Raw genomic sequence first — 23,396 nt, 5'->3', positions numbered from 1 at the left:
AAAATCTACGAATTTGCAAACTTTGGGGGGTAGTAAAGTTACATGGATCAAAAAACTAACAGTGTCAGAGCTTTTCTTATGAAGCCCACCTATTAATATCAGTAAGGCCCATCAGGAATATGAGGCCCATGATGGCATTTTCGTAGTTTTGTGAATTTCATAAAATCCCTTCTTAAACCCTATTCCCTTTCATCAAAGCCAAAAACCCCAAAAGCGAACCTTCTAGTCTCTCTGTGTACGAGTTTCTTCATTCAGTGGAGAAATTGGAAAATGGCTAAGCGTTTGATCCCATTGTTCAATCGTGTTTTGGTTGAGAAAATTGTTCCTCCTTCCAAAACCACTTCTGGGATTTTGCTCCCTGAGAAAACCGCCAAGGTAATCTTTTTATATCTGTTTTGCAATTGCTGTTCATTTCACCAATACCCAGTTTCTGTATTTCAATACCCATTTGCTGATATATGCTGTATTTGCAAGTGCTGCTCATTTCACTAATACCCAGTTTCTGTATTGCAATACCCATTTGCTGATTTATACTGTATTTGCAATTGCTGCTCATTTCACCAATACCCAGTTTCTGTATTTCAATTACTGATGATTCAATTTTCAGCTGAACTCTGCTAAAGTTGTTGCTGTGGGCCCTGGCTCTCGTGATAGAGATGGGAAGATTATTCCTGTTAGCGTGAAGGAAGGAGATACTGTTCTTTTGGCTGAATATGGTGGCACTGAAGTCAAGCTTGGTGATAAACAGTAAGATTCCTTTTATCTTCCTCTTTGGGGCCATACCTCATGTTTTCCTATTGCTGCCTAGTTGTTCTTTAGATCATTTGTTAGATTGTCTACTTAAGTCAAGCTGCTGGTTGCTCTTGGTAAATTTATAACTACATATCGTGTGAACTTCTGTTTACTTTGTAAACTGAATTTACTGTCACATATGGTGAAATCGATTTTTCGGGCTAGTGGTAATGTGCCGCAGTTTCTACGTAATTGCATTCCACTCGAGCTTCTTTTCTGCTAGCATAGTCTAATGTTTTGAGTTTTGACTTGGCCAGTTTATAAATTAAAGCATCTTCTTTTATTTTCAGGTATCATCTATTCAGAGACGATGATATTTTGGGCACACTCCATGAGTAATGCACCGTATGGTTCTTCAAATAAGCAAGGGGATGTTGGTCTGCAATTAGGAATTGTATTATGTTTTGAGCGTTTTGCTACTTAACGGTTGTGTTTTAATTGCAAATCAAACTTTGTTGCTAATAGATATTATGGAGGGGATTCCAAGACGCATTATGATTGAAATCGTTGCTTCCTCGAGCTATTAATAGTTGTGTCCGAATTGATTATACATTCCTTCTCCTTCATTTCATGGTACGAGATCAGAATATAAACCAAGAATGTGCATATAAGACTAATAAATCAAAATCGAGATGGTTTTTAACTATGGATTTCTGCGACTATATTGAACCTCACCCGAGGGGTTTAAAATATTTTGTCGGTGAATGTGAAGGCAAACCATGCCAATATCAGCATTTGATTGTTCTTTTGTTCTGATTGTACCAATAAAATCAAGAACTGAATGTTAATCCAACAAATTAAACCATTCAGTAGGATACATCATTTCCATTACATTTTCACGAGTTTATACTGTTCCAAACAAACATCCAGGGATCCACAGACGCACAAGAAACGCGACCTTCTTAACATCTTGAAGAGTTCAAAAACTTCCAAGCGGCATCCATGCTCAGTTCGTTGTACACCTGGAAACATTGGAGAGAAAAATTACATTGTTTGATTAACAAAGACCAGACAGAGCTAAAATTTTAATGTAGCCTTCTGAGAACAGAACATACGACTTGATGATGAATTCGTTGAAAAGCCCGGCAAAATTTCTCCGCATCTGCAGCACCCACCTACATTAAAGAAGCGCACAAGCTGAAACTCCATTTTCTCCCCTCAGAAGGTATACAAGTCGTATTTACATACCCTCAAGACCACAAATTTTCAAATTGTAGCCATAGAAAATTGGAAGGTGATATCCTGGGGTTAATTATCATGAACCTATACAGATAGAACTAGCCATAAAGAGCTACCATCCAATAATATCTATAGCACGACAAGCTCAGCAGGCTAAAGGAACTGTAACAAGCAATAAACTTACCTTCTTCTCAGCCGCCAATTTTAGCTTTTCCCAGAATGAATCTGCCCAAAGGAGCAAGGAATCACCATGAGCGAAAGTCTATATGATGTTAGCACAAAAATTAATCATAAATCTGAATCTGATACCAACTCCTTTCCCGTCATCAAAATTCAGTCACTACTTTACACAAACTGATACATGCATGCGGTAATACAACATTGAAGCTTTTCAAGCCAGAAAATCAAAAGACAGGGAAAGTTGTGAGCTGGGTTTTGCAGATAACACCCTAGTAGTTTAAGCAAACTCTCCATGAAAAGAAATCTCGTCGGATAAAGAACATAGTTAAAAGGAAACTAGGGTCAATTGGTTCATTGTCATATAACTCTGCAGGGTTGCCTGCCATAATGCCATTTTCAATTTTTTTGCAAAAATATTCAACAAGCTGGACTGAGAGAAGATGCATGTTTGACGAAATTATGATTGACGAAACAATCATTTCTGATGACCTACCATGTAAGTTGATTCCTTTGGTCCATTTGTCGTCTTGTTCCCATGCATCATGCCAGTCCTGTCACACAAATACATAGAAATATAGTGCAAACAATATATGCAACTCAAGAGGATATAACTTACGGAAAGAAAAAGGAAAATCAGAAACGCGGGGGCATGTTTATAGCAGTAGTACCTCACTGTGTCCAGAGCGAGAACTGTATTGTGTGTGAGTATCGACCTGTCATTGAAAAGAGAAATTTTCAATTAGATACCAAAAATAGAGCTAAGAACATGGCAAAGGAAGGCAAGAGTCTGTTGCCATTTGCATAAGCATATACATAAATCCCCAGAATGATTACAACCCAGTTAGAATCTCAATAGAACTTGCAGAATTTTCCAACCCAGTTTCAGATATGGGATTGTCAGAAATACTAATAAAAATTTGTGATATCTCTATAAGATTCCAGGAAGCATAAATTTTTGACATAGTTGAAGGAATTTTAAGAAACCATTTTCACTTGTTTCAAAACCTTGAACAAATTGCAGCAGAAACCCAATGGAAACAACTAAAAGGGTACAAAAAAATTCCCAGAATTCAAGGGTTTCTTCAAACAAAATCAAGCAATCCAAAACATAACTAACGGCGAACAAATATAGATACAAACAAAGAGAGAGAGAGAAGGTAGAGATTTAGAGTTACATGGTAGTCTCGAGGTCTCACTACAGGGAAAAGCTCCAGGAGGCGTTCGAATTCGTCTTCGTCCATCTCTCTCTCTCTCGCTCTGAGTTTCGTTCTCCTCCTAATTTTACAATTGTGACTGTGAATTTATTTGCGGCGTTGAATTGAGGACTTAAAAGTCATTCATTCAATTGTTGGTACTTAAAGTGAAAGTACTATAAAAGTGCAAATATGCAAATAGCGACCAAAATCGGTTCGAATAATGTTGAACCGAACCCATTCTTATTCGGCTTGATTCGATCCCGGTCCCGCCAAAATGACCTTCTTCATCCTCTGACAGCCGCCAAAATTGTAATCATTTTTCATTTGCTCCATACTCAAATCAAATTCCACATACATGATACATGTCATTTCAAATCCATGCTCGTAGCCGTAGAATCATTCAATTAGCCGCCACATTTCCCTTTCACCGCCGATTTTCCGCCGCCGGCACTGAAACTCCGATCAATCTCCTCACGCTATGCTCTAATTCTCAATCGCTCCGTCAAACCAAAGAGTCACACGCACTTGCAGTCACTAATGGCTTACTCCCTCCAAGTATCTCTCTCTGTGCTTCGCTCATTCTCAAGTATTCCTCTTTTGGTGATCCCAAAGTCTCACTCTTTCTATTTGAACGATCAGTTGGGTTTTCTCAGACTGCATTCTTGTGGAATACCCTTATCCGTGCTCTGTCGATTGCTAACGTTGATGATGAGTTTCGTACTTATAACAGAATGGTCAGGATTGGAATTAGACCTGATGATCATACCTTCCCTTTTGTCCTCAAGGCCTGTGCTGATAAATGCGAGTTTCGAAAGGGTATGGAGATTCATGGGTGTGTGTTTAAACATGGGTTTGATTCAGATGTGTATGTGAACAACACCCTGCTATTGTTTTATGGCAATGTGAAGGAAACGAGGTATGCGAGGATAGTGTTCGATGAAATGCACGAAAGAGATATCGTGTCCTGGAATACTATTATTGGGGCCTTTTCAGTTAATGGGTTTCATGGGGAAGCGCTTGACTTGTTTAAAGACATGAATTTGATGTCTGGATTTAAGCCAAATGTGGTTAGTGTAGTTAGCGCGTTACCCTTATGTGCAGGGCTTGAAGATTTTGAGATGACGGAGTGGATTCATTGCTATGTTGTGAAGGCTGGGCTGGATTCTCAAGTGACCATCGGAAATGCGTTGATTGATGCTTATGGTAAATGTAGAAATGTGAAGGCTTCCAAACAAGTGTTTAGAGAGATGGTAGATAGGAATGAGGTTTCGTGGAATGCAGTCATCACTAGTCTAGCATACACGAAGCATTACATGGATGCCCTGGATGTGTTGAAGTTGATGATCGATGTAAGGGAGATGCCCAATTCAGTTGCCATCTCTAGCATGCTGCCTGTGTTGGTTGAGTTGGAACTTTTCAGGTTAGGGAAGGAGCTTCATGGTTTCTGTTTAAGGATGGTTATCAACGACCTCTTTATTGCAAACTCATTAATTGATTTGTATTCAAAATCAGGTAACTCGACTTCAGCTACAAATGTGTTCCGGACAATGAATACACGAAATGTTGTTTCTTGGAATGCCATGATTGCGAACTGTGCTCAAAACAAGGTTGAGTTAGAAGCTGTAGAATTACTAAGACAAATGCAAGCTCATGGCGAGATTCCGAACTTTATTACCTTCACAAATGTTCTTCCAGCATGTTCGAGGCTGCGTCTCATTTCTACTGGGAAAGAAATCCATGCAAGGACAATTCGCTCAGGATCTGCGTCTGATTTGTTTGTATCCAATGCTCTATCTGACATGTATGCGAAATGCGGTTGCTTGACTCTAGCTAGCAATGTATTCGACATTTCCCTCAAAGACGAAGTTTCTTACAACATACTCATCATCGGCTATTCTCAAAGTAATGAATGTTTGACATCTTTGAAATTATTCTCGGACATGGGCGCTATAGGTATGAAACGCGATGTAGTTTCCTTTATGGGAGCTCTTTCAGCTTGCTCTAATCAATCTGCGACAAAGCAAGGGAGAGAGATCCATGGAGTAGCAATAAGGAAACATCTGAACTCTCATCTATTTGTTTCTAACTCTCTTTTGGACTTCTACACCAAATCTGGACGGATCGATCTAGCTAATAAGATCTTCGACAGGATTCCTAACAAAGACGTGGCCTCATGGAATACCATGGTTTTGGGTTATGGTATGTTAGGCGAGTTTGATACCGCAATTAACCTTTTTGAAGCGATGAAGGAAGACGGTGTAGAATATGATTCAGTCTCGTATATTGCAGTTTTGACAGCATGTAGTCATGGAGGACAAGTCGAGAAAGGGAAGAAATTCTTTGAGGATATGAAGGCTCGGAACATTAAATTTACTGAAATGCATTATGCTTGTATGGTTGATCTCCTGGGTCGAGCTGGATTGATGGAAGAAGCTGCTGAACTTATCAAAAGCCTGCCCATTATACCAGATACCAATATCTGGGGAGCTTTATTAGGTGCCAGTAAAATCCATGGGAACATAGAGTATGCCACTTGGGCTGCCGAGCATTTGTTCGAGTTAAAACCTCAGTATCCTGGGTATTACTTGCTTCTTTCGAATATGTACGCTGAAGCAGGGAAATATGAGGATGCAAATAGGATAAGGGAATTGATGAAGTCTAGAGGAGCAAGGAAGAACCCTGGTTGCAGTTGGGTTCAAGTCCAAGACCAGGTACATGCTTTTGTAGCTGGAGAGAAACTAGACAATTTTGATCCTACTTTACATTTTGGCTCCTGTTAAATTGTTTCGCCTTGTATGTACCTACAGCGCCGTATAGCCAATTACTCGTGAAAACTGGGTCATGACCACATTCTTTCTTGAATAATGACACTGTCCATCTTAATTTGCATATTTGTTCAATCGAATGGCTAACTATGCTTATCATACGAGGTTCTTGTTAGGGCATTTGTTTGTGACACTGAATTGAAATGTGTATTGTTGAAGGGGTGAACCATTGTAAATTTGTCACAACATAAAGTTTGAGAAAATTTAATTCTATATCCACATTGAAAGAAGACAAGTTTGCTAACTTCTTCAACTCTAAAGTTAGAATTGCAAAATGAAAATCTTAATCAATCAGAAGTATTGCTATTCCAAGTGATAATAATTCAATTTCTTCCTCGTATGCAAGATAGTAGTACAATTTTTCTTCAAATATTGAATATCGTGTCAGAAAGATTTCAGAAAAGGATCCCTCGACTCACAAAACTAATCAGGAATCCAGATAAGATCGGCAAAGACAAACCAGTATACTAGGATGAAGGCTGATACGCTCGATTGAAGCAAAATCTGGTTTTGAGGACGTTAATCACCCCACTAGAAGCAAAATCCAGATAAGATCGGCAAAGACAAACCAGTATACTTTGACATTTATACATGAGACATTCGCAATTGCTTCAAAGCATTTCAATACCCACACTTCCGGATTCCCCTGTGGGTGGAAATTAAGCTAGAACAATGTGTGAAGTACAGTAAATCAAATCACACAGAACATAAGAAGTGTTATGGCTGATGACAAACTACAGCGGTACAAGCAAGGTCACCATCTACAACCCACAAATTCAATTCTTTAAGTCGACTTTGAATCATATCCAGAGACATCTCAGAAGACCAATAGACCATCTTCTTCCCACTCTCTAAAGAAGATTGGTCTGCACTAATCTTCATGCCAAGACTTGTCTCTTCAACCCACTCCATCCTTGCACTACTCTGTTCCAGCAAGTTCGCAACTTTGTTCACAAATCTCCTTTCCTCTGAGGGTAACGAAACTGTATCCACATTAGCTGCCTTGTTTAAAAAATCAACAGTCCATATCTTTTTAGCAGAAGGAGAGCTTCTCAAGAACAAAAAGTCCAGGCTTTTTCCAGCATAAAAGTCGTGAGTGGGTTCAAGGGATGAAATAAACAAATTCTCACTGATAAAAAGAATGTTTGCATCCACTATAAAGGAGCTGTAACTATGATCTAAGCATTTCTTAACCATATATGCCTTTGATAGCCGCTCTTTGATAAGGCTTTCATCAGAATCCTGAAATTTCGTTGATCTGCCTGATCTGATACTGTCAAAAAAATTGGTCTGCGTCAATAACAGGATGACCTCTTCTAGCGAAATCAAACAGCATGTCAGAATGAGGGCCCAAAATTATGTAGTTCTGAATATTTAGCCTCTCGAAATGGCAGAGCAGGTTTCTTGCAATTGCCTCTGAAGCCCCAAATAGATTCAAAAGCACTACAGTTTCAGTTTTCGGTAAAGAGAGAAGAATAGCCTCAAGTTCGTCCAAACTTCTTGCGACTCTTCCAGGAAGTACTCTTCTGAAACAGAAATCGTACCATTTCACATTACTTAGAGGCCGCATTTCTAGAAAATTAAAATCAAGAGAACTTTCATCCAACAATTGGGAGTCCGGACCGGCTGTTTTCCCATAGTTAACGCCAGCATCTCTATTAGAGACACTCAGTGCTCTTTCGTGTTCAAAATTGGTGTAGAAATTATAATAACCGCGAGAATGGATGAACTTTATGAACCAGGGTGTCCATATTTTCTCCCCTAACTTCTTGTACCACCCTGTCGTCACCTGTTCGTCAACTTTAGTTCGGTTCACAATCACTTAAATCAAGTCCACCCAAACAAAAAGAGTAAATCACAGAGAATTACCATTCCATCAATGATTGGCTTGATGCCCATGGCCTTATTTTTGTCATACCACAGTCTGAATTCTTTCCAAGGTTTTGGAAAGAGGAGCTGACCCCATGTTCCAACCAACTGGTATAAGAAGAGATGTGTTCCAGAATCCAAATGTATCTTGTTTCCATGCTTACCTGTACATATCAATAATATAACCACGAATGATAAAATGGTAAAGCAGCACATTGAGCTATCGAAAAGTAGTAACTATAGGTGATAAATCACAATTATGCAACTTCAAAGCAAACCAATAGGTCTAAAGACATCGGTAGGTAATCGAAATGTATAACTAAATCAAATGGATTGCATCTAAATCTCGCTCTTCATAGAGCATCTAAACTAGGATCTTCTGCTATTTGGAATTCAATATTACTATGCTAATGAATTGGAACTTGTTGTAATTCCAAATCTCATACAAACTAGAACATCAATCAAGCAAATCCTTCACTTAAACTCCAGTTAATCTAAATCATTACTTTACCTGGTACGAACCTTGGTCTCTGAAGAGAAGCCCCATAGATGTAGGGACTAAAATTGGACTGATTGAAGTAATAATTCACAATCAACTCTCTCAAAAACTTGTAAAACAAAGGGGAAACTTCCAGATCATCCTCTACAACAAAGGCAAATTCGTGATCGGAGCTCGGCCACCACGCCTCCAACCACTGAGCCTGCAACCCAACATTCCCAGTTCGGTAATGAACAAACTTGTTTCCAGATTTCCACTCAAAACCCATCAACAAAATCAATAATCTCCGTCTGGGGAATTTTATCTGTCGGCAAATGGTCGATGTAGACGTGGAGGTGCACGGTGTCGGAGAGGTAGTCGGCGGAGGCGAGAGAGCGAAGGCACCGCGAAAGGGAGGAGAGACGGTTGAAGGTTAGGACTTTTATAATGAGAGTGAAGTTGGGCGAGTTGGTTGTGCGGGGAAGGTTAAATTTGGAATTTTGGTTAGTTCCGGCGACGGCGGTAGAGAGTGGCGAGTGGCTGTAGGAAATGTAAAGGAAGAGGATAGAAAGAGAAAGTATGAGAATGAATGGGAAGATGTGTCTTTTGGGAGGACCCATGATTATGCTTTTAGAAAGGGTAATGGAAGAAGAAGAAGAAGACATCGTCAGAGCTTGCTCTCAACCTTACCGATCTTAGTGGCGGACTGGCGGAGGAGGAAGATCTCAGATTCTCAGTGCTGGGCCAAGGAGCAACTTTTCTTTTGGGCCCAAAAACAAACCCATCTTGGCCCATTTTAATATTTTTCTTAATCATCTATGAAATTTTTTTTTCCTTAAGTTGGTGTTTTATATATAAAAAAAAATTGTCTCGATTCGATCCTCAGTTTCTACAAATAGAAAAAAATATGTTATCAATTTCCTATCATTTCGTACACTGACAGTTGGAATGAGAGATTAGTCTTACAGCGTCGGTTGTGAGAATATCCGAAAAAATCTAAAATAAAAAAATTAGTGATTTATAATTTTATTTCACAAAATACACAGTAGAAACTCTTTAAATTAATACTCGATTAATTAATAAACTCTTTTAATAATAAATTTGTCCGATCTCGACTTTGGCCAATGTAAAAAATTGAAAAACTCGATAAAATAATAAGATAATAATTTTTCGAAAAATCCCTTTATAATTTTTGGTCCCAAAAAAATCATAAATTAATAATTCATAGACACTCTATTGAAATATGATTCAATAGTTGTCTGTTTTCCTTTAAAGTTTAAGTCTATTTGGAACTCATCTCTAACTTTTTTTATTACATCCAATAGCTCAATGTGTTTTATTTTTGTATTGTATCATAAAGTTATGAAGAGTATTCGACGCCATATGAATTACGTTGAATCGGTTAAAAACTCTTTAAATTAATAATTATTAATTTATCGATAAATTAATAACTCTCTAAATTAATAAATTTCTCCGGTCCTGACATTATTAATTTATAGAATTTTAACTATAAATTTAGTGAAAATTACTCACTAAATATATATTTATTTAAATACATTTAAAAATATAATATCATTTATTTTGAGACGGGACGAGTAAGATAAATTACTTTCTTCACCGATATTTGGCCAAGAGATTTTTGTAACCCATTAAATAATGTCACAAGATTCATTTATTTATTTTGACGTTCATGTCACAAGATTATTGATAGGGAAATCTAAAGACAGCTCAACATTTTTAACTATAAGTTTGTTATCAGATTAATATGATAATGATATTGATCGAAGCCAAATCCCATATCAAAGATGTGATGCACAATATAATATGGAATATAAAATAAAACTCAAAAATCTTTTTCTTTCTATAATATAATTAGATATGAGAACCGTCTAATTTATAGTTAAAAATGTCATTTGATATATTTCTATGAATTTTATCTGTTCAAATATTGAGATTGAGATTTCCAAACTTCAAACACGAGAAAGGAGTACCGAAATCATTTTATTTTATTCTATTTTTGTGACTTTTCTTCTTTAGTGTATGAAGTTGGAATAGAAATTTGAATCTTCTAGAGATGTCATTGAGCATGTTTTATTAACGAAGATTACTAAAAATTCTTCCAAAACTCATAAAATAAATAATACAATATTTCAAATGTACACATTCATCGATATAAAACATGTATATTTATACATATATTTGCCATCTTAGAATAACCGTGGAAATCAAGAATCGTGATTGATGATATCATTTATTTAGGCTAATCTAAACTTAATTTTTTTGACCTCAAATTTGATGCCTACTTTGACTTTACAGCCTTTTTTAAAGTATTTTATCTATGCCTATTGTTGGCTTATAAGAGGGGGGACGTTGATTGAAAAGCCAACAAGTATTTGATGTTCTTGTGATCATTTTAGCAAAATAAAAGAAAAGAAAAATGTAGCTAGGGTTATTCACAAGTTGTCTTTGATGCAACAAGAAGGTCACTAACAATCATAACTACCAGTGCAATCAATCAGATATATTGAATTTAAGGTTTTAATTTGTTTAGGTCCTGAAAGAATTAAAAATCTTAATGATTGAAATATCGTCCACACAATTCAACTATTAAATTCGAAAAAAAACATTATACTTGATACAATTAAGGTGGAAATATTAGGGTAATGTATTTTTTTCTGATATATCGGATCAATCTCTGACTACTACTTAACATCTGATTAATTATTGATGTTTTTTGGATTTGTGTGGACGGAAATAGCTATGTAAAGATGGACGGCAATGGTCAACCGGTATCCGCCACCCATATAGAGTCGGGATCGAGCAGCTAAGCTTCCTCATCCAACCGTCCAATCTTTTTGAGTATTAGGAAGAAATCGAAATCATCTTTTTGAGAAATAGTATATCTTAAAATATATTTTAGTTCTTAAACGTCATCATTAGCTTAATTAGTTTATTTGTTAATATAATTAAGTTGAAATTCAAAGAAAAAAGAAGTGATAATGACATTTCAGGTCCTTTAACTTTACAAACTTCGCAACTGGCTCCTTGGAGCTATACTTTCATTATCTGGATCCCTCAACTATAGTTCCGTCCAGTATCTGTGTCTTAACGTCAAATGACCGTTACATTCAGTGACGTGTTAATTAACGGACAGTTAAGTCAGCACGTGTCAGCGAACGTGTGCAATAATCACAGAACATATGGAAAATTTGATACTTTACATGTCAGCCTGCAAAACGGTCATTTTGACGTCGAGGACCCGGATGCTGACGGAAAGTTTAAGGACCCTAATAACTTAAACTATAGTTTCGAAAGCCAGTTGCAAACTTTTGAGAATGTGAGGGACCTAAACTGTCATTATCCCAAAAATAATGATAAAAAAAGTGTACGTTTTTTGAATACTTTTTCAACTTTAGTTAGCACATCGACTCTTAACACGATTTCGTTCTAATAAGAACTCTTCAACGTTCAAAATCCAACCATGCATGATAAGCAACTCAATATGAATCTATGATCTAACATTCTAACATTCCAAAGTAATGACTGAAATTAATTTCGTAATCTCCACGACATCTTCTCTTTATATCCGCCTTAAATTTAAATTTAATGCATCGAGATTTGTACTTTATAATAAACTCTTCACAACTTTTAAGAGTAATAACTTACACATCTCTATCTATAGTAGATTCAAATAATTAAATACAATTAAATGAACAGGTAAATTATACAAAGGCCATGCTTCTGTTTTTTTTTTTAATAAATAAACTGTTCCGAAAATTTTTCATATAAAATTTGTACAGTTTCATACTTGTGGAACCCATTAAATCATTATAAGTTGTAAAGCATAAAAGCATTATTATGATTTATTACTATATATATATTGCATTCTAATAAAATCCGCAATTTGAAGCAAGAATAAGTAAGAGAGAAAAATGATTGAAATATAAATTATAAGGGCTTAAGTTTATAGCCAGGTTATTTTTTGATTAATTAGCTAAAAAATAAGTGGATTAGGCAGGTTAAGGCATGGAGTAAAAACAAACTATTTAATTCAAGGATGAATTCATACAAAAACAAAGTTATGAGGATGAAATTATATTATTTGAAAAATTAAATAAATTATTATTATTTTTTCGTTCCAAATTAAATGTTATATTTCACACAAATAAAAAAAAATTATATTTATAAATTCATTTTTTAATATAATTATGATTATACAGACTTAAAAAATCCTCCAAAATAATATAAAAATAATAAAAATAATAAAAATATATAAAAATGATAAAATTGATAAAAATATAATGAATAAATATAATTAATATTTTTTAAATTTATTAAAATTTAAATTTAATTTAATAAAAAGATTATATTTATTTTAACATATAATTTTAATTTGGTACGGAAGAAATACGATTTTTCAGCTTAGCTCATTCTCTCATTCATTCATTCTCTCACTTTCCTTTTCAAAAAGCTAAACCCCCACAACCACAACAAACACCTTTATACATGTCTTCTTCTTCTTCTCCAACAATTAGTTTCTCTCTCTCTGAAATTTGGAATCTTGAGAACAGAAAAAGGAGCAATAATCTTTGACAGCTTAACATACAAAATCTGGGTTTTATTTGTTTCCATTTTTGGATGATATTTGTAAGTCAAAGGTTCCTCCTTTTTTGGACACAGTCTTCAATTTTTTTTCACCTAAGGTTTTGTCTTGTTGAAGAGCTTCTGGTGGAGGTTTCTCAGTTTCTGTTTTGGGTTTTGTTTTTTTTCTTTTTCTTTTTAACAGTGTAAATTTTTGTTTTCCAGTTTATTTAAATTATGGGGTTGTTGCTGTGCTGATCCATGGCATACTTAGCTTATTTGGAAATTTAGATGGTGTGTATGATATTTGAATTAGAATAGAGTTGATCTGTGTCATTTGTGTGTTCTCTTTTATCTGTTTGTGCTTCTATGATCTGAAACCGATGCTGAGAAACTGATTGTAGCTCGAAAATGGTGATAAAGTATCGATATTTGGATTTGGTTAGTTGCAGCTACGAAATGTGTTGTTTGTTATGCTGGTTTGGTTAGTTTAAGTAGCTGATAGGTTGGTAAGCTGTGACCCGCACTCGAGTTTTTCTGCTGAGTAGTCTCTTTACAAGTTGTATGTATGGTAAATTCTTTGATACAAAGTTTACTTTTTGGGTTCAACAGGTTATTTAGTTAAAGAGATGACAAGGGTAACTCGTGATTATGGCGATACCATGAAAAAAGATGCAGTCTCTGCTGATGTAATGTTTTCTACTAGTCGGTTTCCAAATTACAAAATTGGAGCAAACAATCAGATCATGGATGCAAAGGATGACCCCAAAGTTCTATCCATGAAGGAAGTTGTTGCACGTGAGACCGCCTTGTTGTTAGACCAGCAGAAACGTCTTTCAGTTCGTGACCTTGCTAGTAAATTTGAGAGGGGATTGGCAGCTGCTGCTAAATTATCTGAAGAGGCTAGACTCAGAGATGCTGCTTCATTGGAGAAACATGTTCTTTTGAAGAAGCTTAGAGATGCGTTGGAAACCTTGAGAGGTCGTGTGGCAGGTCGAAACAAGGATGATGTAGAGGAGGCTATTATTATGGTTAGTATCCCATGTTCACCTTTTTGACATCTATGTCCAATGCTATCTTTCAATCCAAGCAACTTGTAAACTCCAAGTCTTGTTCTTTTTCCAGGTGGAAGCCTTGGCAGTCCAGTTGACTCAAAGAGAAGGAGAGTTAATTCAAGAAAAAGCTGAAGTGAAGAAGCTTGCAAGTTTTCTTAAACAGGTAATGTAGATTTTCAGATGTTGGGTGATTACCATGTGTCCATGTTGTTGGATATTTGTAGATTTGAATTCTTTATTGATGCAGCTTTGTTGTTAACGAGTCGAGAAATAGTGCAATGGGTCACCAAATTCGAAGCAAACTGTTTTCTTATTACTACATATTTTGCTTGCTTCTTTTTTCTTTACTCTTTTCATCATTAGTGAGTACTTAGCTAGGACTTATTTGTAGGCTTCTGAAGATGCTAAGAAGCTTGTTGATGAGGAAAGAGCTTATGCTCGTGCTGAAATTGAGAGTGCCAGAGCAGCAGTACAGAGGGTGGAAGAGGCTCTTCAAGAGCATGAACGAATATCAAGGGCTTCAGGAAAGCAGGTTGGCGTTAGTTGTGCAGTTTTTTAAGTCCCATTCCAGTTTCACTGGATATTTCCTGGCTTTGAGGGATTTTGCTTGACTTAATACTTAATACTGTTCGAATTCCAATGCTATTTGATGGATATGGGACATAATTGTTAGGTCTACAACTGCATCTTGACATATATTTGAATATGTAATCGGAATTTGGAAAGTAGGAAAATGCACATCAGTGTGCTGTTTGTGGCATTTACTGAACTCTTTTCACTTCCATCGTTCAGGATTGTAACTTTATGTTGGTTCATGCTTTATCTCTAATGTTACTTATTTCGAATGGGAATTTTAGGATTTGGAGGAATTGATGAAAGAGGTTCAAGAGGCTAGAAGAATCAAAATGCTGCACCAGCCTAGCAAGGTCTTGTCTTTTACTATTAATTGTTATATTTTTCCCAAGGCATGGCCTTGGTAATTTTCTATTTCTCTCATTCTTGTTTCTTATCAAAAATTTTGTAATGGAGTAAAAGTTGCTAGATGTCTTTCTTTGTGGATCGAATGATGAATTTTTTTGTGAGTGTAATACTCAATAGTTAATTACTATAACTTTCCATTGTTTCCCTAATTTGAAATTATGTAGTTTGACTATGTTTATTATTAGTGAATGACCTAAACTTAAATCTGTAGGTAATGGATATGGAACATGAGCTTCGGGCCTTGAGACTTCAACTTGCCGAGAAGTCAAAGCGTTCTCTTCAGCTTCAGAAAGAGGTAGTTCATTATTATATGCCACAATTGTAACTTTTAATTAGCAGTTACAACTGTACTCAGTTTTTTCCTTTTAGAGTTCTTTACTGCTCATTTATGTCCCAATTCAAAATTTTGATCAGTTTTGCCAAGTCCTTCAGCTATTAAAACCCTGTTATGCAACGTATAAAGTTGCCATATGGTGTTTTAACTCTTTGCTTTATTGAACCTCATTGGTTTTTTTTATTTGACTTGTTCGCAGTTGGCAATGTGCAAGAGAGGCGAGGAGAACATATCCCACTTTTATGAATTGGAGGGTTCTGAAATTTTAGGCTCCTTCCTACAGATTAAGCCTCCATCTGATAATGCCCCAGAGCTTGCCAAATGCTCAATCCAATGGTATCGTGTATCATCTGAAGGTGGCAAAAAGGAGCGAATATCAGGTATGTCTACTTGTGCTACTCAAGGTTCTTGCCGAATCTGAGAAAAAGGTTCAAACTTGAAGTTTCGATGAACTCGAGTTTCTGAATGTTTTTCCCATTTTAGGAGCCACAAAGCCAATTTATGCCCCGGAGCCTTTTGATGTTGGGCGAGCCATACAAGCTGAAATTATTTTGGGTGAACAGCAGATCACTTTGACGACCACTGGCATTATCGATCCAGGTGTAATTTCAAATCCATGTTTTTTTTTTCTTTCTCATTGGAGTGTATGAGAATATCTTATCTTGCTCTTCTTTCTGAAGAATACAAGAAACAATAATCCCAATCAGTACTGATGCGGTTGCTTACTAGAATGTTTCTCTTTCCTTGTGCAGCTCCTGGTTTGGGAAGCTACGTTGAGGCGCTTGTAAGGAAGCATGATGTTGAATTTAATGTAAGTTATCATCTTCCTATGAAAGTTGATTAGATATATATGGTCTTTTCAGGCATATCATTCATTTCATCATTGGCTTATTATTATGATGTACTTGCATGCAGGTGGTTGTTACCCAAATGAATGGGAATGATAATCCATCAGAATCCATTCATGTACTTCACGTGGGGAAGATGAGAATGAAGTTATGTAAAGGAAAGACAAGTATTTCAAAGGAGTATTATTCGTCTTCAATGCAGGTATAGTACTAAGTTATACTTGATTGATAATTTGCCCATCATCTTTCTAATACATACATACATACATACATAACTTGTTTTTTTTTTTTCTTTTTTTTTTTTTTTTATTATTATTATTAGCTTTGTGGAGTAAGAGGAGGGGGCAATGCAGCAGCTCAGGCATTGTTTTGGCAATCCAAGAAAGGCGCATCTTACGTATTAGCATTTGAAACCGAGAGAGAAAGGAATGCTGCTATTATGCTCGCTAGGAGGTTTGCTTTCGATTGCAATGTAAGTTGTTTTCACCCACCTTATCATAACACTTGAGTATAATAATACTTAATATGTTTCCTAAGCAAGAATTTCATTTCAGATCACACTTTCCGGACCAGAAGACAGATCTCCTCCATTACAGACCTAACAAACACATAGTAACTCCACTCCACTCGTCTCGTCTAATTGTAATTATGCTGAGCCTCACCTCACCTCACATCTTCATACTGTTGAATGTATAAAGTCTGTTTGTATTAGTATCAGATAGGGAGGGTGATTGGTTTGTTTGTTGTATTAATTAATTATCTCATTCATGGGGCGTTGTTCGATGTTTTCTTTCCTTGGTATTTTTGTCCCGACAACAACACAAGGCATGTTTTTTTTGTTGGCCTGAGTGTGTCCTAGTCCTAAAGACAGAAAAAGTGAGTGTAACATTTATCCCCATTTGTGTTTAGGGGGTGATTTGTAGTCAGATTTATGAATTCTTATGATTGATTATGGTTATAAGATATCGATGTGAATTCTTTATGCCACGAAGCCTGTCTTCTTCAAGGCGATCACTTGACTTCCAGGAGATCGTCAAGATCATCCGGTTCGTGATGTTATCACATTGAATATGCTACCATCATCATATCCTAGAATAACATATTGAAATCAATATTCCTTCCGTCCCAAATTAGATGTTAATATAAACATATTTTTTTGTCTTAAATTAGATGCAAATTTTGACGAGTTTAAGGAACAATAATTATATTTTTTCATTATATGCTAATCATTTTCACCCTCATGTATCCCATACATTCTTCCTCACAAACTTCACCATCTTCATCCACATGTCTCACATGAGGGTATTTTAGTTTATATAATTATAATTATATTGGAAAATAAGCTTAAAAACATGTTTTTATTTTTTTGTGTGAAAATGATTAGATTAACATCTAATTTGGGACGGAGGGAGTATATATATTTATATAAGTCTGTCTCCTCTTGGAGATTATTTTATGAAGACATGTTATATCTAATTGGAACAAGCTTAAGTGGTTCCTTCTTATAAACTGATAAACCAGGTCCCTCTTCCATGCTAATATCTTCCTCTTTCATTCCATCAGGCACTTTCCAGTCAAAGCAATACAAGAGATTTGCAAGTGCAAGTTCAACTACAGACACTCCCATCATAATTGCTGGACACCCTCGTCTACCGCCTCCAAACGGGAGCAGCTCGAAATGTTGTCCCTTGTAATCGATCGGACTCTCCTCGAACCTTTCAGGAATGAACTCTTCAGGATTTTGCCATATAGTAGGATCTCTCCCGATCCCCCATACATTAACTTGGATCCGGGTTCCAGGATAAACATCATACCCGTTTATCTGGAATTTCGACATTGCTTCTCGAGGAAGTAATAGTACGCTTGGAGGATGTAACCTAAAAGTTTCTTTCACTATTAGTTTCAGGTAAGATAGTTTTTCGATGTCGGCTTCAGAAACTTTTCCTTTGTTTCCGACCAAATTCCTAACTTCTTCTTGAGCTTTCTTCATTATTCTAGGATTCTTAGCCAGCTCTGCCATGGCAAACACCATGGTTATTTCTCCGGTGTCAACTCCGGCCAGAAATATGTCCTGCCGACAAAAGAGAAAAGCATCAAGATCTCGGAAACACCTTTCTCTTCTTTGATAAGGATGTAGTAATAAAATACTAATATACTACCTCCACATCAAAATAGTTTTTCACCGTTCAACCAAATGAACATGTACCTAGTGAAGATTAATGATCAATGACTAAATACATGTAGATATGAAAGAAATTAAAAATGTAAAACATCGTCTATATTTTGATAAGGATTTAGTAATAAACAGAGGAAAACAAAGTAAAAAACTTACCATAAGCATTGCTTTAATGTGATTTTCCGTAAGTTGAATGGAGTTTGAATCATTAGGATTTTTATGAAATTCTAGCATGATATCAAGAATATCATAATCCTTAAGTTTTTTAGTGTTTGAAGTCTGGAATTCAAGTGATCATGTATGAGTTTATGATAGAAAGCATCGAGATCTCGGAAACACCTTTCCCTTCTTTTATAAAGACCTGAAATCCTATCAACAATCCAACCAAAGTAAGGGAAGAAATCAGCAGCAGAGAAGCTCCCTAGCATTTCTACAGCTTCATGAACGATATTCTGAAACCTATCATTATCCAATCCTCCTCCTCGGAAACTCTTACCAAAAGCAGCTCTACAGGTTACGTCCGCTGTCAATGACAGAATCTTTTCACTCAAGTCAACCTGCTGGCCAGTCGCCGAATACTCAGATATCGAATTGATCATGAACTCGACTTCTTCTTCTCTAATGAAACGAAAAGATTGTACCCTTTTGAGACTCAACAGCTCCAGGACACAAAACTTTCTCATTTCTCTCCAGTAATCGCCATATGGCGTGAAGGCCACATCCAAATACTCGTATGATAGTCTTCCAGTGCCTATACTTAATTAATAGTACTTACATAAACTTTTCAATGAATCTAAAAAGTAAAAACGTCATCTATCTGCAGACAGATGTATTACTAGTAGTATATATAGTATTGAATTGATGAATCATTAATTAAATTACAGCAAACAAATAAATTTAGTAACCTGCTAAAGGAGGCCTGCTGCAACATTCGAGGTCGTGTGTTTTGAGAACCTGTTTTGCAGAGTCGGCCGACGAGACAACGACTGTAGGGACTCGGCCGAGTTTAAGGAAGATAACAGGACCATATTTCTTGGATATATGGTAGAGAGACTGATGAGCCAATGGACCGAGTTGGTGTAAGTTTCCGATTATAGGAAGACCGGGTGGTCCTGGAGGGAGATTAAGCTTTCTGATCATCTGATGTCTCTTCCATTTTACCAGGACAAGAAGAACAAGAATAGGAAGAAAAAGAAGAAGAAGAGGAGACGAACTAAGCTCCATTACAGTTGACTTTGGCTGAGTGAGTTTTGGGATATTTTGAGGGATATCGAATACGGGAAATTATAATTGTAATATATATTTTTAAAACGTGGTCGGAATAATGAGATTTTGGTCGGAGGTGGACGGAAATACATGTCCCGGGTTTGGCATTCTCGGGACGTCAACGCTAATTACCGTAATTAGCGTCCCGGGTTTACCATTCACGGGATTATACTGATCCCGGGTTTACCATTCACGGGACAAGGGGAGCGTGACACGTGGCGAACATGCGTGCCCCCTTGACCCGGGTTTCCCATTCCCGGGAATAGCTGTACAGTACCCGGGTTTCCCATTCCCGAGAGTAATCTGTATAACCCAGATCGCGATCCCCTTTCCTTCTTCTCCGTCGCGATTTCTTTCATTCTTTCTCAAAAATCCGTCCACTTCATCACATAATCCGGCGACTTCCTCATATATTCCGGCGATTTCATCACACTACACGGAGATATACTTATATCGAGGTAATTTTTTTTTCAAATTTCGACCAAATTTAACTTATATTGTTAATTTAGTTATTATTTTTGTCAAAATTGTGTGATGTAGAAAAAGTTGTAGGATTAGATTTGTGTGTTGTTGGGTGGTTGGTGGTTTTGATGGTTCAATTTTTCAGATTACAGTTTCGTGACGAAATTGTTGGGATTTTTGTTATTGTATATCTGTCGTAATTTTAATGGTTTTTCGGTTTGGTTTATACAATAGGTTCGATTTGATTTATTGGTTCGAATTTTCGGTTCGATTTGTTTGGGTTCGGTTTATCGGTCCGAAAAATCGGACCGATATTTTTGGGTTCGGTTTATTGGTTCGATTTATCGGTTCGGTTTGCCGGTTTGGTTTATCGATTCGGTTTATCGGTTCGATTTAAATATTAAATTTTTTAGTACTTAAATAATTTCAAATGTTTAGAGTTTTATATTTAAAAATATACTTAAACGGCCCAACATAATTAGTTGTAATATATATGTAATTAATAATCTATTTTAAATAAATAAATATTAAAAATTAATTAAAAATTATAATGAAATTTTCTGTTTAAATTAATTGTTAATTTTATTTTTTGCAGATTATGGCTGAGAGATCTTCGTGGATGCCTCAGGGACCTAGGGACGATGATCTATTATGGTTCCAGCCGCAGCATAGATCGCTCCATATCTATGCCTCCGACGAGCAGTGCGAGAGGGCGCTATTTGTACGGCGTTCATATGCATTTTTTTGGAGACTAGGAGGGAAGAAATCTACCGCATACGTCGGGTTGACGAAATTATAGAGGAGATGGGTTTTGGTTTAGTTTCGAGGATCGGTTATATGGAGTATGACCATCATCTCCTAACAGCGCTGGCAGAGCGTTGGAGGCCGGAGACTCACAGTTTCCACCTGTGCGTCGGCGAGGCCACCATCACGCTCGAGGATGTGGAGGTGTTACTCGGTCTACGTACGGATGGTTTGCCAGTCACTGGCAGAGAGTCGTATCCCAGCGACGACGACATGCCCGGCTACCTTCATACGCTTTTGGGGTTTGTTCCGGACAGGGATGGTAGGACCGGGATTAAACTTTCGAGCATTAAGGACCACCTGATCCGCCACAAGCGCCGTGTGCATATTTCAGAGCAGGAGGCCCTACAGAGGGCTCGATGTCACGTCGCCTTCTTGTTGGCTGGCTGCTTTTTCCCCGATATGAGCCAGAACAAGATCGATCTTTTCCTGCTTCAGCTGTTGGAGGATCCGAAGCATTGTTCTCAGTTGAGTTGGGGCAGCGCCGTTCTTGCGTATACATACCGCTCATTGTGCCACGCGGCCCGATCAGGAGAGAATTCCGCAAACATGTGCGGTTTGCTTGTGCAGTCTTGGGCATGGTCCAGGATACGGAAGGTTAGACCGAGATTTGGAGCCACAGGGCGCCCCCTTCGCCGCACGGTAAGTTCGCATCTGTATATGTTGTAAACTTACTTACTAGATTATTTATAACTACGATTTTGAATTTAAATATGTTCTAACGCAGGTGGACTAGACCGTTGTCCAGGACCACTGTGACCAGTCATGTCCTCCTCGCATATAGGGACCAGCTCTCCCTGATGACTCCGTCCCAGGTATGTAGTCTTACAATTCACATGTACCTTACAATAATGGATTTCTGAAATTCTTTAATATATTTCATACAACCTATTTTTGCTTATTTCCATACAGTTCGAGTGGACGCCATACGTTCAACACATGGAGTCTCTACCTGATGGATGTCGTCAGGGTGTGAACATTTGGAGGTCCAGGACAGCCCTTCACTTCTACTACGCCGTCGAGGCTCACTACCCCGATAGGGTGCTGCGACAGTTTGGTTGCACCCAATTTACTCCTCCAGCGCCCCTTCATTCGGCCGAAATAGAAAGATTGCACAGACTGAAGCGGACAGGACACCCCAAGAATTGGGCGCAAGTCCATGCAGATTACGTTGAGCAGTGGGAAGCTCGAGCCGGTAGTGTGGTTTGGGGTATCCCCACAGATGAGCCCACGACGGATGTCGATTATATGCCATGGTATTGGCGTAAGAAAGTGAAGTTCGTACATGATCCTGGTCAGCAGCCTCCACCGGCAGGTTACCACGGCCGGACCGATGCGTTGCACGCCCTGGTACGTACTTAATATTTTATACGACCGATACGTCCGTCATCCTCTACTGCATGATATTGAATCGAACAGTAATTTTATTGGTTTTGAATTGCAGAGCGTAGAGTTGAGCCAGATCATGCGGTTTACGTCCTCACTACAGGATCGGTATCGACATATCGACACAGATGCCGAGCATGTCGATAATTACGGGGTCATATCGACCAGGATTAGTTCCGCGCTGGAGGCCGCTGGATTGACATATCGGGAAGATGAGCCAGATGTAGTCGACGAAGCAGTCGTGCACACGAACCCGAGTCAGAATTATAATCCACCACATCGGACATCGTTTCTGGGCTGGCTAGGGAGACGGGTTTTGGGGGGCGGTAGACGTCGAAGAGTCAGGTCTCCCGAGGTACATTCTCCTTTAGACGAAGCCGGACCCTCTCGTCCGGCTACATCTGGACCATCGCGTCACCCCGTCTCCGGGCCCTCTCGTCTCGCTGCATCTGGACCCTCTCGTCCTGCTGTATCTGGGCCCTCCCGTCCCAATCCTCCTGCATTCGATCAGTCGACGGACGTCTATTATCCACAGATGGATACTGCACCGGAGGCCAATCCGATAGGGAGCGAGGTCTTGTTTTCAGACGATGTTAATTCGAGGTTCCTTGACCAGCGGTTCACTTCTGATGACATGGCCGATGCGACATCGTCGTATAGTCAGTTGGGCCCTCATGCCACATCCGATCAGCACCAGCCCATCGAGTTTACGGAGGACGATCTTTGGAGATCTGCCGTGCATCAGCAGCCCACGCATGACACGCCTCGTCGGTCGTTTTCCTCGGATGTTCATATGGGATTAGGTATCGGGTCCAGTTCCTACGGCGTTTGGTCACAGTCTGCAGGAGATCCCGCACCAGCGACGGAGGAGACAGAGTTGCATCCCAAGGATCGCCTACATCGGGGTCAGATTGAGAGGAGGGATAGTTGGGTATACCCGCCGCCGTGAGTGGTTATTTTATATTCCTTCGTAGTTGTGATATG

General features: G+C 37.9%; 5 protein-coding genes and 1 pseudogene across 5 annotated transcripts; 3 read left to right on the top strand and 3 right to left on the bottom strand.

Moving 5' to 3' along the window:
- The first annotated feature begins 270 nt into the window (after positions 1 to 270).
- Positions 271 to 1,131, top strand: LOC139882591 (10 kDa chaperonin, mitochondrial-like). Its single transcript, XM_071866881.1, has 3 exons — positions 271 to 375; positions 608 to 747; positions 1,083 to 1,131. The coding sequence occupies exons 1-3, from the start codon at positions 271 to 273 to the stop codon at positions 1,129 to 1,131; spliced, it is 294 nt and encodes a 97-aa protein (XP_071722982.1).
- Positions 1,132 to 1,694: 563 nt separating this feature from the next.
- LOC139882598 (uncharacterized) lies at positions 1,695 to 3,392 on the bottom strand. The gene is made up of 7 exons (XM_071866887.1): positions 3,327 to 3,392; positions 2,820 to 2,864; positions 2,645 to 2,702; positions 2,439 to 2,530; positions 2,156 to 2,233; positions 1,848 to 1,907; positions 1,695 to 1,754 (listed from the first exon to the last, which is right to left on the bottom strand). The coding sequence occupies exons 1-7, from the start codon at positions 3,390 to 3,392 to the stop codon at positions 1,695 to 1,697; spliced, it is 459 nt and encodes a 152-aa protein (XP_071722988.1).
- Positions 3,393 to 3,814: 422 nt separating this feature from the next.
- LOC139882597 (pentatricopeptide repeat-containing protein At1g18485-like) lies at positions 3,815 to 6,127 on the top strand. Its single transcript, XM_071866886.1, has one exon. It carries the CDS (start codon positions 4,079 to 4,081, stop codon positions 6,125 to 6,127), a length of 2,049 nt encoding a protein of 682 aa, XP_071722987.1. The 5' UTR covers positions 3,815 to 4,078.
- Positions 6,128 to 6,889: 762 nt separating this feature from the next.
- LOC139882596 (uncharacterized) lies at positions 6,890 to 9,314 on the bottom strand (annotated as a pseudogene).
- A 4,415-nt stretch (positions 9,315 to 13,729) lies between these two features.
- On the top strand, positions 13,730 to 16,920 carry LOC139882588 (stomatal closure-related actin-binding protein 1-like). The gene is made up of 11 exons (XM_071866877.1): positions 13,730 to 14,131; positions 14,226 to 14,318; positions 14,547 to 14,687; positions 15,013 to 15,081; positions 15,348 to 15,431; positions 15,670 to 15,850; positions 15,954 to 16,070; positions 16,223 to 16,281; positions 16,386 to 16,520; positions 16,641 to 16,790; positions 16,873 to 16,920. The coding sequence occupies exons 1-11, from the start codon at positions 13,730 to 13,732 to the stop codon at positions 16,918 to 16,920; spliced, it is 1,479 nt and encodes a 492-aa protein (XP_071722978.1).
- Positions 16,921 to 17,771: 851 nt separating this feature from the next.
- LOC139882595 (cytochrome P450 71B34-like) lies at positions 17,772 to 19,718 on the bottom strand. Its single transcript, XM_071866885.1, is given in 4 exon segments — positions 17,772 to 18,389; positions 18,651 to 18,773; positions 18,776 to 19,245; positions 19,400 to 19,718. Coding segments are annotated over 4 exon segments (1,530 nt in total).
- Between the last annotated feature and the right edge of the window lie 3,678 nt (positions 19,719 to 23,396).

The sequence above is a fragment of the Rutidosis leptorrhynchoides genome, unplaced genomic scaffold (assembly GCF_046630445.1).
Source record: "Rutidosis leptorrhynchoides isolate AG116_Rl617_1_P2 unplaced genomic scaffold, CSIRO_AGI_Rlap_v1 contig289, whole genome shotgun sequence".
Classification (NCBI taxonomy): Eukaryota; Viridiplantae; Streptophyta; class Magnoliopsida; order Asterales; family Asteraceae; genus Rutidosis; species Rutidosis leptorrhynchoides.
The sequence above is the reverse complement of the archived record's forward strand: the minus strand, read 5'-3'. Positions and strand labels throughout refer to the sequence as shown.

Coding starts and splice junctions, on each gene's coding strand:
- LOC139882591 (XM_071866881.1), top strand. CDS start 271: ATGGCTAAGCGTTTGATCCCATTGTTCAATCGTGTTTTGGTTGAGAAA. Junction 376..607: donor TCCCTGAGAAAACCGCCAAG/GTAATCTTTTTA, acceptor TTCAATTTTCAG/CTGAACTCTGCTAAAGTTGT. Junction 748..1,082: donor GTCAAGCTTGGTGATAAACA/GTAAGATTCCTT, acceptor TTTTATTTTCAG/GTATCATCTATTCAGAGACG.
- LOC139882598 (XM_071866887.1), bottom strand. CDS start 3,392: ATGGACGAAGACGAATTCGAACGCCTCCTGGAGCTTTTCCCTGTAGTG. Junction 2,703..2,819: donor CTCGCTCTGGACACAGTGAG/GTACTACTGCTA, acceptor TTTGTGTGACAG/GACTGGCATGATGCATGGGA. Junction 2,234..2,438: donor GAGATTTCTTTTCATGGAGA/GTTTGCTTAAAC, acceptor AACATCATATAG/ACTTTCGCTCATGGTGATTC.
- LOC139882597 (XM_071866886.1), top strand. CDS start 4,079: ATGGTCAGGATTGGAATTAGACCTGATGATCATACCTTCCCTTTTGTC.
- LOC139882588 (XM_071866877.1), top strand. CDS start 13,730: ATGACAAGGGTAACTCGTGATTATGGCGATACCATGAAAAAAGATGCA. Junction 15,082..15,347: donor TGCTGCACCAGCCTAGCAAG/GTCTTGTCTTTT, acceptor TTAAATCTGTAG/GTAATGGATATGGAACATGA. Junction 15,432..15,669: donor CTCTTCAGCTTCAGAAAGAG/GTAGTTCATTAT, acceptor ACTTGTTCGCAG/TTGGCAATGTGCAAGAGAGG.